We start from the raw sequence: 16,142 nt of genomic DNA, 5'->3' as shown, positions 1-16,142 counted from the left end.
GCGAAATAGGACTAGAGCAAAATAACTCAACATTGGTATTTAGCTCTAGTGAAAAAGAAAAGAAAAAGCCAAGTTTTAAGGGAGCATCTTGGGCAGAAAATGAGCTATCAGATGTCAACCTATCGGCGTACATGTGAAACCGATGAAGCACTCGGTAAGTCAGCACTTTCATCTGTTTTCTACGTGTTGCAACGTCACAATTACCACAACCTGATAGATTGTATTCATTGAATCCCTGGTGACAGCAATTCCTGTTTTACTCCTGACCAAACAAGTAATTCTTCTCAACGGGCTGCAGAAGAAACTACAACAGTAAGTCAAAGTATTGTGATCTGCAGCTCTTACAGCAATAAGGATTTTTATAGCTTAATAACACTGTAATAGTGGTGTCACGACTGGTTAGCCCATCTGGCCTTCCTGTGTGTAGTTTGCATGTTCTCCGTGTGCCTGAGTGGGTTTTCTCTGGGTACTCCGGTTTCCTCCCACATTCGAAAAACATGCATGGTAGGTTAATTGAAGACTCCAAATTGTCCGTAAGGTGTAAATGTGAGTGAATGTTTGTTTGTCTCTACGTGCCCTGCGATTGGCTGGCGACCAGTTCAGGGTGTACCCCACCTCTTGCCCAAAGTCAGCTGGGATAGGTTCCGGCATACCTGCGACCATAGTGAAGATAAGCGGTACAGAGAATAGATGGATGATAACAATAATAAAGCATAATTAAGGATATCTATCTTTTGATCTTCCTTCAAGGACGTTACCGGTGGTAATTTGAATATCCATCCCTATTCTTGACTGATAACTTGACTATATTGACTACCTTGACCTCACCCTGCTGATTAATGGTATGCAAGAACACATACGCACAGCTTATGTTTGCACACAACACACACAATAGCATAAACGCAAAAGACAAAACCATCTTGAGTTTTATATAAACTTCATGACACAGAATGAGAGAAGATACCAATCTGACTTCACACACACACACGCACACACACACACACACACACACACGCATACGCATGCGCACACACACACACACACACGCACGCGCACACACACACACACACGCACACACACACACACACACGTGGTGTCAGGTCACTTTGCCCTTCGTCTTCTGTGACTCTTAATGTCAGTTAATGACAAGCAAGCCTTTTATCACCTGACGAACAAAGACTCCTATCTCAAACTGTCATTTGCCTGCAAATACACACTGAAACACACACACACACACAGACACACACGTGCGCTTTGTCACGAGGTTATGCAAAATTAGCAAGCAGTCTTTCAAGTCCCAAAATACGGCCTGATTACACACAAATTTATTATAGGAATTACAGGCTTGAGACGTTCTGTTTTCTAAATCTACCATCGCATGCTGTGTTCTATTCATGGGAGGAATTACAGAAAGTACAGAACCCCTCTCTTGCATATAAAAACATACATGTTCAGCAGTACAGTGCTGTTAACCAATAACTGGACTGCCGAGGATTATTACAGTGTAACTTGTCTAACTAGAGGTAATCACGGCAACGTCCCAACTCACTGCTGACTTCATAACTAAAGCGGATAAAGCAAACCCTTCATTCCTGTTTATCATATGGTTGGGATTAACCTGTGCTGTGGATAATTCACACAAGGGAATAGTGTAGCACACAACTCACACTTAAAACTGAACTTTGGGGCACATAATAAGCAGAAACAGAAAGAGCTCAGCATGGCAGACGACAAAGCGTGTTAGTGTCGCTATAATGACAGTCAAGCTTGTTCAGTCATCTACTGCTCTTGAGCTCGCTGTCTATTTTATCATTTGACTGAGGTAACCACAGTGTTCACCCGGTGCATGCTCTCATGAATAGACTGGGTGGATTGAGTCTCAATAGACAATCATCAAAGAGATGCGGCTCCCGGCTAGCACAGCAAAATGCTTTTGACAGAACCAAGCGCTGAATGGACCAGAACTGTGATGAACTCTCAGGATCAACTCTTGAAGTCGCAAAGCCACAATAAGCACACAACCAAAACACACAATTTACCACCATCAGCCCTAGAAACGAACAATATGGTTTTGGTCATGTATGTACATAAATGTTAATACTCGTCACAACCACATTATAGTGATGAACAACAAATTGCTGATTTTATTACACCGGGTCAGTGGACAATATGAATATACCAACTAGGGCTGTGGGGGAAGATAAATACATTCATCCATCCATCCATCCATTTTCTGAGCCGCTTCTCCTCACTAGGGTCACGGGCGTGGTGGAGCCTATCCCAGCTATCATCGGGCAGGAGGCGGGGTACACCTTGAAATGGTTGCCAGCCAATCGCCGGGCACATACAAACAAACAACCATTCACACTCACATTCACACCTACTGGCAATTTTAGAGTCTCCAATTCATGCATGTTTTTAGGATGTCGGAGGAAACCGGAGTGCCCGGAGAAAACCCACGCAGGCACGGGGAGAACATGCAAACTCCACACAGGCGGGGCCGGGGATTGAACCCCGGTCCTCAGAACTGTGAGGCTGACGCTCTACCCAGTCGTCCACCGTGCCGCCAAAATAAATAAATATATATATTTTTTTCTCTCTCTCTCTTTTTTTTTATTGGCTAACGACCACAAAAATTGGTCGACGCAAACATTTCTGTCATGAGGCAATACATAATATCAATAAAAGCATATTTGCGCCACCTGCAACCAAATTACGCCGCCAGAACCATTTGACCACGGTCCATGTTTACCGCATGGACATTTGTTGCAGAAGGATGCACTGTTGGGCCAATTAAAAACAATGGCAAAAGCTACAAAGGAGCGTCTGTAAGTGATTTTTAAGACACTACTACATCCGTAATGTACATATAACATGATGCATGAGTGAGCTGAATGGTAGTTAGAATTTTTTTAAACCTAAAATGATAATGCCTTGCGTATGAATGCTAATTTCGGATGCTAACCGTTTAGTAAAAGCTGATTTTGTTGTCTCAAATTCTCAGTACCACACATATGCAGTTTAAGGATAGAAGTCCAGCCCTTATAAATGATAAGGGCTATGCGCCACATGTAGGATGTGACCTAGAGGTGAAAGAGAAATTCTGCAAGAAGCTAGACAAAGTAGTTCTGAGCACCCAAGACAGAGAGAGAGAGTCGTGATTGGTGCAGATTGTAATGGACATGTTGGTGAAGGAAATAGGGGTGATGAAGAAGTGATGGGTAAGTACGGCATCCAGGAAAGGAACTTGGTGGCAGACTTTGCAAAAAGGATGCAAATGGCTGTAGGGAACACTTTTTTCCAGAAGAGGCAGGAACATAGGGTGACCTACAAGAGCGGTGGTAGAAGCACGCAGGTGGATTACATCTTGTGCAGACAATGTATTCTGAAGGAGGTTACCGACTGTAAGGTAGTGTTAGGGGAGAGTGTGGCTAGACAGCATAGGATGGTGGTGTGTAAGATGACTCTGGTGGTGGGGAGGGAGATTAGGAAGACAAAGGCAGAGCAGAGAACCATGTGGTGGAAGCTGAGACAAGATGGGCGTTTTGCAGCTTTTCGGGAAGAGGTGAGACAGGCTTTCGGTGGACAGGCAAAGCTTCCAGAAGACTAGACCAATGCAGCCAAAGTGATCAGAGAGGCAGGCAGGTGAGTACTTGGTGTATCTTCTGGTAGGAAAGGAGAGAATGACACTTGGTGGTGGAACCTCACAGTACAGGAAATCATACAAGGAAAAAGGTTACCTAAGAAGAAGTGGAACACTGAGAGGACCGAGGAGAGGCGAAAGGAATATATATTGAGATGCGATATAGGGCAAAGGTAGAGGTGGCAAAGGCCAAACAAGAGGCGTATGATGACATGTATGCCAGGTTGGACACTAAAGAAGGAGTAAAGGATCTATACAGGTTGGCCAGACAGAGGGATAGAGATGGGAAGGATGTGCAGCAGGTTAGGGTGATTCAGGATAGAGATGGAAATATGTTGACTGGTGCCAGTAGTGTGCTAGCGAGATGGAAAGAATACTTCGAGGAGTTGATGAATGGGGAAAATGAGAGAGAAGGGAGAGTAGAAGAGGCAAGTGTGGTGGACCAGGAAGTGGCAATGATTGGTAAGGGGGAAGTTAGAAAGGCATTAAAGAGGATGAAAAATGGAAATGTCATGGTCTGTGTTTTGGTTTGGGATGTGTTTAGTTTTGTTCCATGTTTTCCTGTGTTCCATGTTTGTCGTGTGCTCATTAGGTTGTTGTGTCCACCTGTTCTCGTCTTCCTTGTGTCAAACAATCAGCTTTCTCCAGCCACTCGTGTCTTGACCAGGTGTTCCTCGTTGTCTCCTCAATCTGTTTGTATTTAGTTCCCTGGTTTCTTAAAGTTTTGGCCGGTTCATTGTCGTTGTCGTTGTCTTTGCAGTATGTCATTGTCCCTATCTGTTCTACGTCCTACTCACCAGTGATAGTTTGTTTCCAGTTTTAGCTATTTAAGTGTTTCTTTGTTACTTTGGTTTGGTTGTGGGACTTTGTTTAGTTTTGCTTTATCCCCGTTCCTTGTTGGCTGTTTTTGAAGATTAAATATAATTTTTGTGAGACTCCCGCACTCCTGCCTTGTCTCCCTGCTTCCCTGCACTTGGGTCCTCCATGTTCTTGCCTTGCGTTCCTCGCCTTCGACCAAACCCGAAACGTGACAGGAAAGGCAGTTGGTCCTGATGACATTCCTGTGGAGGTATGGAAGAATCTAGGAGAGCTGGCTGTGGAGTATTTGACCAGCTTGTTCAATAGAATTCTAGCGTGTGAGAACATGCCTGAGGAATGGAGGAAAAGTGTGCTGGTGTCCATTTTTAAGATCAAGGGTGATGTGCAGAGCTGTGGGAACTATAGAGGAATAAAGTTGATGAGCCACACAATGAAGTTATGGGAAAGTGTAATGGAGGCTAGACTCAGGACAGAAGTGAGTATTTGCGACCAACAGTATGGTTTCATGCCTAGAAAGAGTACCACAGATGCATTATTTGCCTTGAAGATGTTGATGGAAAAGTATAGAGCAGGTCAGAAGGAGCTACATTGTGTCTTTGTAGATTTAGAGAAAGCCTATGACAGAGTACCCAGAGAGGAACTGTGGTACTGCATGCGGAAGTCTGAAGTGGAAGAGATGTATGTTAGAATAATATAGGACATGTACGAGGGCAGCAGAACAGTGATGAGGTGTGCTGTCGGTGTGACAGATGAATTTAAGGTGGGACTGCATCAGGGATCAGCCCTCAGCCCCTTCCTGTTTGCAGTGGTGATGGATAGGCTGACAGGTGAGGTTAGACTGGAATCCCCGTGGACCATGATGTTTGCAGATGACATTGCAATCTGCAGTGAAAGCAGGGAGCAGGTGGAGAAACAGTTAGCAAGATGGAGGCATGCACTGGAAAGCAAAGGAATGATGATTAGCCGAAGTAAGACAGAATATATGTGCATGAATGAGAAGGGCGGTGGGGGAAGAGTGAGGCTACAGGGAGAAGAGATAGCAAGGGTGGAGGACTTTAAATACTTGGGGTCAACCGTCCAGGGTAATGGTGAGTGTGGTCAGGAAGTGAAGAAACGGGTCCAAGCAGGTTGGAACAGGTGGAGAAAGGTGTCAGGTGTGTTATGTGACAGAAGAGTCTCTGCTAGGATGAAGGGCAAAGTTTATAAAACAGTGGTGAGGCTAACCATGATGTACGGATTCGAGAGTGGCACTGAAGAGACAACAGGAAGCAGAGTTGGCGGAACTGAAGATGTTGAGGTTTGCTCTCGGAGTGACCAGGTTGGATAAAATTAGAAATGAGCTCATCAGAGGGATAGCCAAGGTTCAATGTTTTGGAGACAACGTTAGAGAGAGCACACTTCAATGGTTTGGACACATCCAGAGGAGAAATAGTGAGTATTTTGGTCGAAGGATTATGAGGATGGAGCTGCTACGTAAGAGAGCGAGAGGAAGACCAAAGAGAAGGTTAATGGATGTTGTAACGGAAGAGATGAGGGCAGTTGGTGTTCGAGAGGAGGATGCAGGAGATAGGCTTACATGGAAAAGGATGACACGCTGTGGCGACCCCTAAAGGGACAAGCCGAAAGGAAAAGAAGAATTAAAAATACTCGAGTACTCGACGAAATATCTATAGGATAATCGATTCTAAAGAGATTTTGATAGTGACAGTGTAATATCAATCACTGAGATACATACATGGGGGGATCCAATATGTCAAAAGTGTAGCCTGAAGCACGCGATTGACTGTAAAGTGACAGTACTTTGGTATTGTTGTTCTGGAAGTCATGTTACCCACACAAACGCTATGCCGTTGTAAACTTTGCAGCATTAATGTGCAGTGAAAACTATTTATAGCTTTCATGGCTGCTGCTGTAGAAGGACCACTGCAAGGGGTTTCCTGGACAGCCAGCGTTATGTGAAAATCCCATGGCAACTTCATAGGTGGTTAGCGAAACAGCGATTGTTAGAACATCTCCGTCTTTGTAAATGACAAAGTGTTTCCACACATTGGACCATAATGATAATGGTGGCTTGATAATTTCAGGCTTGCCGGCTTCTCATAGACATCCGCCATGCTACATTTTAATGTCTGCCAGCATTGCCGGTGTGAGACGATGATGTCATAGACAGGCCAACTTAATCTTATTTTGATGAAACACAACTGCTTTATAATTATATTAAATATAATTATCAACATGGCGGCACGGTGGTCGACTGGTTAGAGCGTCAGCCTCACAGTTCTGAGGACCCGGGTTCAATCCCGGCCCCGCCTGTGTGGAGTTTGCATGTTCGCCCCGTGCCTGCGTGGGTTTTCTCCGGGCACTCCGGTTTCCTCCCACATCCCAAAAACATGCATGAATTGGAGACTCTAAATTGCCCGTAGGCATGACTGTGAGTGCAAATGGTTGTTTGTTCCTATGTGCCCTGCGATTGGCTGGCAACCAGTTCAGGGTGTACCCCGCCTCCTGCCCGATGACAGCTGGGATTGGCTCCAGCACGCCCGCGACCCTAGTGAGGAGAAGCGGCTCAGAAATGAATGAATGAATAATTATCAACATGGCGGCACGGTGGTCGACTGGTTAGAGCGTCAGCCTCACAGTTCTGAGGACCCGGGTTCAATCCCGACCCCGCCTGTGTGGAGTTTGCATGTTCTCCCCGTGCCTGCGAGGGTTTTCTCCGGGCACTCCGGTTTCCTCCCACATCCCAAAAACATGCATTAAATGGAGACTATAAATTGCCCGTAGGTGTGACTGTGAGTGCGAATGGTTGTTTGTTTGTATGTGCCCTGCGATTGGCTGGCAACCAGTTCAGGGCATACCCCGCCTCCTGCCCGATGACAGCTGGGATAGGCTCCAGCACGCCCGCGACCCTAGTGAGGAGAAGCGGTTCAGAAAATGGATGGATGGATGGATGGATGGATGGATAATTATCAACATGTACTACTTTATTATTATAATACTGTAAAATTTTATTCATATATACTGTTTAGAGGCTTAAATTCTGAAGATTTTAAGTTCAACAAGGTCTATAAACAATTCATCGTTGATCAAAAATCGTTATTAATTTGACAATCAATCAGTTGTCGATTAATCGTTGCACCTCTAATATATATAAAGGCTGCTGTGCTTAAATCCAATGTGTTATTTCCGAGTAGCAATACAATCATTGGATTATCTTTTAGAATGATTTTAAATCGATCTAATTCATCTGGCAGGCCAATTTACAGAGCACAGATTGAAGCAGTTGGATCGTAGAGATATAAATCCAAATGTTGCTCTCGTGAATGACTCGTTATACCCCTAAAAAATTCAGAACATTAAAACAGAGAGGCACTCATCTAGGTGACTAATCGCTTTTATTGATTAATTTGAGTATTTGATGGAGAAAAGAAAATATGTAAATTTTTAGCGGCTTCCTTAGTTCAAAGTGCATCCCTGCTGATGTGCACTGCTTCTATTAAAAACATGGCTGTGAACAGAATGGAGCTAGTTTACAAAACCACAGTCAGTGTTGTCACAATATTTGGCGACTTTTATTTATTTATTTTTATTTATTTTTTAAACAGACTTTAATACTTTCCAGAAAACAAACAAAATTAGGGGAAACATCCATGCATTGTTTTTCTGGACAAAAAAAGAGCAGAAAGAAGTGCAAGACAATCCCAGAGTCATGCTGAACATTTTCAAAGACATGGTGCCGATTTACATGATGCAAAAGCAGTGATTTATTGACATGTTGGAAGAATATTTTGCAGAGTTGCCTTAGATCCCCTGTACAACTATTCATGTTAAAAGACTGTGAAAGCTGGAGGGGAAGTGACAACAGACATGGACCAGCTGAGCCATGCTGCTTTATGGCTCATTTTATGATGTTAAAACATTGAGCATTCAAAACGTTAATTTATTAAGGATTTTGTATACATGAATGTTTGGACTAAAGGAACATTTTTCCATCCATCCATCCATCCATTTTCTGAGCCGCTTCTCCTCACCAGGGTCGCGGGCGTGCTGGAGCCTATCCCAGCTATCATCGGGCAGGAGGCGGGGTACACCCTGAACTGGTTGCCACCCAATCGCAGGGCACATAGAAACAAACAACCATTCGCACTCACAGTCACACCGACGGGCAATTTAGAGTCTCCAATTCATGCATGTTTTTGGGATGTGGGAAGAAACCGGAGGGCCCGGAGAAAACCAACGGAGGCACGGGGAGAACATGCAAACTCCACACAGGCGGGGCCGGGGATTGAAGCCATTATTTATATTTTTTTTACTTCCTGCATGAATGAACAAAACCCAAGCCAAACAACAAATGTACAGCTCAGAAAAGATGCATGAAGATTGTGAACAACAAAAGTGTGTATTTTAATGCCATTGCTTCAATCTTTGTGGCATCTGCAGTTTCTATCACGGGAGCCAGATGAGCCTGTCTGACTGTATCAGAGCGGAAGACACTCACAGCCGAAGACACTCACAAACGAATTTAGTTTGGCATCACCAGGTGCATATCCTGTTTGAAGAGCACTTTGCATAGAGCTTCAGTTGAAGTCAACAACTGACGTGAATCTTTGTACGTACATGCAAAGCTGAAACTGCCTGGGGTCTATTAAGATAAAGGCACACAGTGGCTCACCGATTTGGCCCTTGGGTTCATATGATAAAGCACTAGCCTCTTGAATAGAAGAAGCTCCTTAGGCCCACCGCACACTGAGCGAGGCGGCCAAAACCAACTGAACTGTCGCACAAGTGTGCAGTTTGGTAACTTGTCGACTGTCGGTCATTAGTTTAATTGATGATGAATGGCTTCATAACGTCACAGACAAAAACGCCATGTCATATCATGCGAGGTTTCACGCCCAAAGTAGATGTTTGTGTTTAAAAGCGAGATTTAGCCAGCCGCCACCATTGAAAAAAAGTGCAGTAAATTATATGTGGCACCTCAAAATCCTGTTTGTTGGTAAGAACACCGGGGTCACAGTGTTTCTGTTGCAGCGAGTTGCTTTATATGTGTGAGGGTCAGTCGCCTCATAAGCACCGTGGGTTTGCCACTGTCCAGTTCAGTTGCTTTAGGGAACCAAAGCATCTGAGATGCTTAAAGGACACTGAGGTAGATAGTCTTCTAGGAATTTTGATTGATTTATCAGTATAATTGACTATACAGGTAACCATACAGAGTAGAGTTAACCTGTTTACAAGTGTAGAAGTTGACTTGAGTGCACATCCTGCCTAATACTGCAAACCCCGGGTTGAACCTTAAATTCCTCCCCTAATCCTTAAATCTATCTTGGTGAGACTGGTCCCCAGGTGATGTGGTTAGGGGATGTAGAAGACTTGGACAAACTGAAAGTAGAATGGTAATATGATAAAAAGCCTTAGCAATGTGTATCTTACGTTAAAGAAATGGCGTAGATTTGTACATTTACAAGTGGGCTTCACTTGTATAGTGCTTTTATGCCATCAAGGTATTCAAAGTGCTTTTACATTGTCACATTATTCAGCCAGTCACACGATTCCTGGAAATAATAGTCGCAACAGGAAAGTAACAGCTCATTCACACACTGATGACGCAGCGCCAGGAGCAACTGGGGCTTCAGTGTCTTGCTCAAGGTGTCGAGGATATAACCCACAAGGAAAACAGCCATTGCGATGGTCCACTAAGAAAATGAGCAGTTTTTGATGAAAACCATGTGCCAATGTTGAGGTAAATACACTACATAAGATGTAGCTGCACAACGTAATGATGATTTTCCAAAAGTTTAGATTAGAATATTAGAATAATTATGTTTGACAATGTCACTCATTTGACAAAATGTTCATTATTGTTGTTGGAGTGGGGCAGAATTACAGTGCCTTGTGTAGAGATTTCTGGCACCTCTTGTAGTCAGATTGCGTAGGTGTAGCATACCTAACTAAAGATGTGCTGTTCCTGCTACATCTAGCACACAAAGTAATATTTACCAACAAGACACAACTAGTGTAAACGGCTTCTTAGAGGTACTTTTCCTATTTAGAACAAGGTCACCGTGCATGTTCTCATTGCGTTTGGCGATGCATGCATACAGTACTGTTCCGCAGGAAACGGCATGCTCCTTAATGTCACCCCACCATGGTTTGCCAAGTGCTTGCATGTGTGCGTGTGTGTGTGTAACTGTGGGCATGTGAGAGGAGAGTGAAAAAGAGGTTTATCTCTGTCTGCTAAACTGTGTGCGTGTGAGCGCTGCGAGCCACTGAGCTTCTCTCTTCTCATTCGTGTGAGCATCTGCGTGCTGAGCAGAGAGCGAGCGAGCGAGAGTGAGAGAGAGAGAGAGTGTGTGTGTGTGTGTGTGTGTGTGTGTGTGTGTAAGTATGTGTGTGCTCTATTGTGTGCATGTCTATGACTGAGGGAGGGATGGAAGCTGCCAAGTGCGGCTGTGTCAGTGACCGCACAGGGGGGTCACAGAAGTTCACCACGCTCTGCCATGAGTGCTCTAAAGTCTGCTTAGGACAGAGCTGCAGCCAAGCAGAGGGCTGACTTACAGGAAATGAATCACAAATATCACAGTGGGGAGATGGGAAGTCATATGGTGAGGAGCTGATAGATTACCTTTGCACACAATAACAGAAAGAACAAGCACATATATTCAGAGACATAAATTAGTGACATAAGTTGTATTAAAAGCTATTAAGTCACTTTTCACACATGCAGGCATGAAATAAAACCCATATTTGTATGTAACGGACACTTGCACTCCATGTGTACATGCCAGTCCCCAGTTTGTCAGCACCGATGCAACCAAAGAAGAAAGCGTGTGACGTTTCAAACACAATGAATGAGAAGTAGCTTATTGGGTACAAACGGCATATCAGCTTACTGCACCAGTGTTGTCATGACATTGGCACCTATCCCATTACCAAACAGTATCCTTTAGAAATACTGAAAACTCTCAAGTATCGAGTAAAGCAGCAACCAACTGCACTTGAAACGCATTATCGACCTCTATTGTTATCCATATACCCAAACTTATGAAACTAGATCATGTATCAGTGCCATAATGTCAACATAAACTATTTGTAGAACACAAAAGACAATAATTTACTATAAACATAACTCAAAAAGTCATTTGCCGTGAAACAACCTACAACAACAACCTAAGTTTGGGAAACTCTGCCTTAGCTCGAGAAGAAACAGGATATGGAAGAAACATTACCGCCCTTTTGCTTAGATTCCACACGAGCACCAATTACATTACATCATCAGATCTGCCAAGTTTTGACATGGCTGAAAATGTTATATGCATATATCATTCATTTATGCTAAATTGTGGATGGCGATGAGATCTGGTGGAAACTTGTTTTGACATTACAGCTTTTGACCCTGCATACATATCAAAAGGTTTTTTCCCCTGTGCTTAACATTTTTGTTAACAATTTGTGGATTGTCAACAAAGCTTAAAGGGCAAATTCTTGAGTGAATATCTACCCATCACAAAACAAAAAAGATCTCACAAAAACACAAAGGCACTCGTGGCAATGACAACACAATCTGGTTGCTCTGGTTGCAGTTACAAGCAAACATTTTGAAAGTGGGAATGACACTTACTGATACTTGAGCCTGACTTGGTCATTGTCTGGGTTGCAGTACAGTCGCTCCAGCTGTTCCTGGGACTCATCCGCTATGCTTTGCCACGTCTGAGTTTCGCTCCTGCGGATCTGCCAGTGGTAGGGCAGGACCGTGTGGTGGTGGGCGCAGTCACTGCCATACACGCATTGTCCTTGGAGGAAATCCACACAAATGTCCACGGAGTCTGACTGGTGTGTGTGATACTGAAGCTGGGTGAGAAGCTCAAACACCAAGTCGAGGGAGGCCTCTTCACTTTTATTCTGAAAAAGCACTCTTTTGTCAGGCTGCGGGGATTGCAGGAGTAGGGGGTGGGCGTCCTGGAGGGAAGTGCAGTCTTTAGTAGGGGGGGGTTTGGGGTGAGTTAAGAGGTCATTGCTTTTGATGGCTCCCTCCTGGTGAGAAGCCTGGGGTGCGACTATGGGAGGTACATCCCTGCTTGCTGACGTTATTGTGTCCGTGCTCCCCGCAGCCCTGATGCCCGCCTTGGGTCGCTCCCCTCGCCGCTCTGTCTCCTCCAACTCCGCAGTAGTATCGGCCATCTCCACATCTCCGGTGCCCGCTGTCGCGGCCGGCGTGTCTTTGAGGCCACACACCGGGACGATGCAGTTCTGTTTAGCGGCGACCGCCGCGCACAGGTTCCCCGGCGTGCGTCCAGCCTGACTCCGCGGCACGAACACGCCGTCCCCCGGCATGTCGCCGCTGAGCAGAGTGGTCAGGATGGGCTCCTCCAAGGCGCGGTGAAGGCATTTGGCGTCTAATTTCCTCGGCTTCTTTTTGAAATAAGGTTTCACCAGAGGTATTTTGTCCGAGAGTCCCACGATCGATTGTTCCGTGAAGTCCTCCCCTTCGTCCACGTTTAAACTCACATCCAGCGAGATCCCAGTCGGTACACCGTCTGCGGATTTCTGGAGAATGTGCAAAGTTTTATCCATGTTGCACACCTCTGTGGTCCTGGGGGGAAAGATAAGATAAAGAAGTAGTCATCATAGGTTCATGCCTGTAATCTCTTAATCTTTTCCCAAGGTGAAGTCATCCTGTAGCATGAAGTGATGATTAATAGCGCTTAACGCGCCTTTCCTTTCCCGGAAAGAGAGCCGGCGCCGTCTATGTGCTGAAACGAAACCTGTACTGCGTGTAACGCCTGCGACACGGCGAAGAAACAACCAAGTGGATTGCACTTGAATAATAAGGGCAACATAACTGCCTGCCTGCGTACAAGCAATAAGTTCGAAAAACGAATTGATCGCAACCAGCAAACGAAACGGAAAATATATTACCCAAGCCAAATGAAGGAGGGGATGGAGTCACAATCACCCAGCTTCGCTTATCTCGTGATAATTGTATAATGCCGCTTTTATTCGAACGTTGTGGGTGCCATACAAATAACCGGTGTTGTGCTTCCACCATGAAAGAGAGATAGAATCAAGGCTGTGACACGGAACTACCACTCTCTCTCTCCCGGGACGTTGTATTTTGATCACGGTAGTCTGATACGCAGCCCCGGGGTCGTCTACGTGCAGCGCACACGTCGCTGCCCCCACGCTACTTTGCACGTAGCCTACACCCCCCCCCCCCCCCCCCCCACACACACACACATCCACTGCGGCGGAACAGCGACCAAAAAAAGAGCACCACACCAGAGCACCGGGCGCTGCCTTCCTCTTCCACCCACCTTGCTAGCTTAGCTTTCCCGCATCAAATAAGAAGATACGTTTCTTCGCCTGGCACGGGACTTCTTTATGGGCCTACGTAGCTAGTGGCCATCCACCAAAACAACAACAGCGCAACATCCAGAGTTCCGACAACGTCGAGGGTACGCCAGGAAAAAAAGAACAAAAATGATTGATAGATAGATAGAGAGAGAGAGAGAGAGAGAGAGAGAGAGAATAATACGCCCTACCTGTGCGATAAAGTCGCCCTTATCAGGTCTCAGCGGTCTTTGGTACGTTACAACCGGTGAGCACATCGGCGGAACCCGGTCAGAGAGCTCCACAGTAATATCCGTACGCCGATAAGACAAGACGGTAGTCCGGGTAAACCTCGTCGTCTCTCTCCGCTGCCGCCGTCGCTCTCATGCTCTGTCGCTACCGCATGTCCGCCCGTCTCTTTGTATCCTTGAGCCGTTCGTCAAAGCAAAGAGATCAGCGAGCACAACGAGCGAAGTTCAGCTGTGAGAGGAATCGCTGTGCTGCCTCTCCTCTGCCGGGACAGGGCCCGCCTCCTAACTTACTGGAGGGTGGGACTTGAGATCCGGGCTCGAGGTCCACGGAGCAAGGGCAGAGTCGTCTAGCGGTGGCCGGAAGAAGTTGCACGTGGGTGGGCGCCAGCGGGTGCCTTTGTTCCCACTCCTGCATTCACAATGGGCAACTGTCTGGTCTATGAGTAGTACTACTGATGCTGAATTTGAAACCGCTGTTAGATAAGTGCACAAATTAGTCCAAATAATTAACACCATGAATAATTCTCAAAACGTGACCACGTTTTCCTGGAAAACTATTTTTAGAATGGTGTTGTTGGCCTAAATATGTCAACACACAATTCTATATATGAAATCCATACATCCATTATGTAGCTTACAGAAAAACATACAATAACATTGTTAGGATCCTTACATCCATTTTCTATGACACCTGCCCTCCTTAGATCACATGCGAGCTTGAGTCACAAGAACATGCAAACTCCACAGAGGAAGGCCGAACCCTGAACCTTATAACTGTGATGCACACGTGGTTATCCCTCATACACTGTTGCCCACATTCTTAACACAACAGCCATGGAACAATGTGACCTAACTATCTAAAAAAATAAAATAAATAAATAAACGGCAACATCTACTGGGTTATTATTTTGTACATGCACCACCAGTCCAACAAGTTTCAAGGAAAACCTCGGCGTAATTTGGGGGAAGTTCTGCTCGTAAACAAATACAGATGAAGATAGAAAATGCATTGTATAGTGCAACTATTTTGTTCTTGAGTAGCAACTGAAAAAAAGGTTATTTGTCAAATATTGGATTATTTGCTGGGGCAACACTTCTCAAATAGTCAAATATATTTTCACTTGTTTTTAAAGAGTTAGTGTTGTTCACCAAAACACACACATCCAAAATACTGTGCAGTTAGTATTACCAGACCTAGAAACTACTAGTTCAGGAGCCAACAGGTTTAATCAAAATTAATGACACTTTTGCCATCATACATCTCTAAAGAAGAACCAACAAAAGATGAAAAGTTGAATTGAAAAAAGTTAGTGAGTTCTTATAACTTTGTCATGTTAATTGGAGGACTGTTGCGTGAAAGAGTCCTACAGTGTATTTCATTTTCAGTGGTGTTGCAATGTTTACTGGTTGTGTGTCGAGTCAGCTTCCATTTACTCCATGTTAAACTAGAAGTCATTCTTCTTTTTCAGGAACCTGCTGTGCTGCATGGCCTCGTCGCCACAGTTTCATTGTTTGCCGACAAGCCAGCTCCACCAAACAGCTGCGGCTTCTAAAATGCAAATTTCTCTCGGAATTGTTTAATGAGTACTAAATAAATGCTGAACTAATAGCTGTGTCACCATACATCAGAAAGTACAGAGAAGATTCTGGGAAACCAACCACAACAATGATGTGTATTTCTAAAAGATCGCAAATCAACTACCATATGTTCCAATGTATGAATACTACATGAGACTAAATACAGTAGAACTTCTCACAATCCCATAGATTTTCTTCTGAGTTGAACTTTTTTCACCTATAGGAAAATGTGAAATTTAAATGAATCTGTTCCAGAGTCAATCTGTTGCATCATGAAACAATTACATTACTTAAAGGCTGTATTTTAATGATGACATTCTCAACAGGCATATAAGTGTGTGTGGGGGGAGGGAGCAGGAAAAAAAGGTTAAACAGGTTTAATAGTGAAATCAATGAAAACTCTTCCTTTGATAACAAGTGACAGTGGCTACCTAGTTAGTTGTGTGGTACTACTGTAATCCTGTGTCCATGGCATGGATGAAACAAATCATAAGATTAACATGATCTTAAAAACACCCTAAGCA

General features: G+C 44.5%; 1 protein-coding gene across 1 annotated transcript in view; it reads right to left on the bottom strand.

Moving 5' to 3' along the window:
• The window catches only part of tiparp (TCDD-inducible poly(ADP-ribose) polymerase), a 28,601-nt gene extending 14,301 nt beyond the window's left edge, over positions 1-14,300 (bottom strand). The window contains exons 1-2 of the mRNA XM_061681920.1: positions 14,002-14,300; positions 12,081-13,052 (exon numbers count right to left, since the gene is read on the bottom strand). Coding sequence (XP_061537904.1) covers positions 12,081-13,033 — 953 coding nt within the window. The 5' untranslated portion in view covers positions 13,034-13,052; positions 14,002-14,300. The remainder of the gene's footprint in view (positions 1-12,080; positions 13,053-14,001) is intronic.
• Positions 14,301-16,142: the final 1,842 nt, after the last annotated feature.

Source organism: Phycodurus eques, chromosome 7 (assembly GCF_024500275.1).
Source record: "Phycodurus eques isolate BA_2022a chromosome 7, UOR_Pequ_1.1, whole genome shotgun sequence".
Classification (NCBI taxonomy): Eukaryota; Metazoa; Chordata; class Actinopteri; order Syngnathiformes; family Syngnathidae; genus Phycodurus; species Phycodurus eques.
The sequence above is the reverse complement of the archived record's forward strand: the minus strand, read 5'-3'. Positions and strand labels throughout refer to the sequence as shown.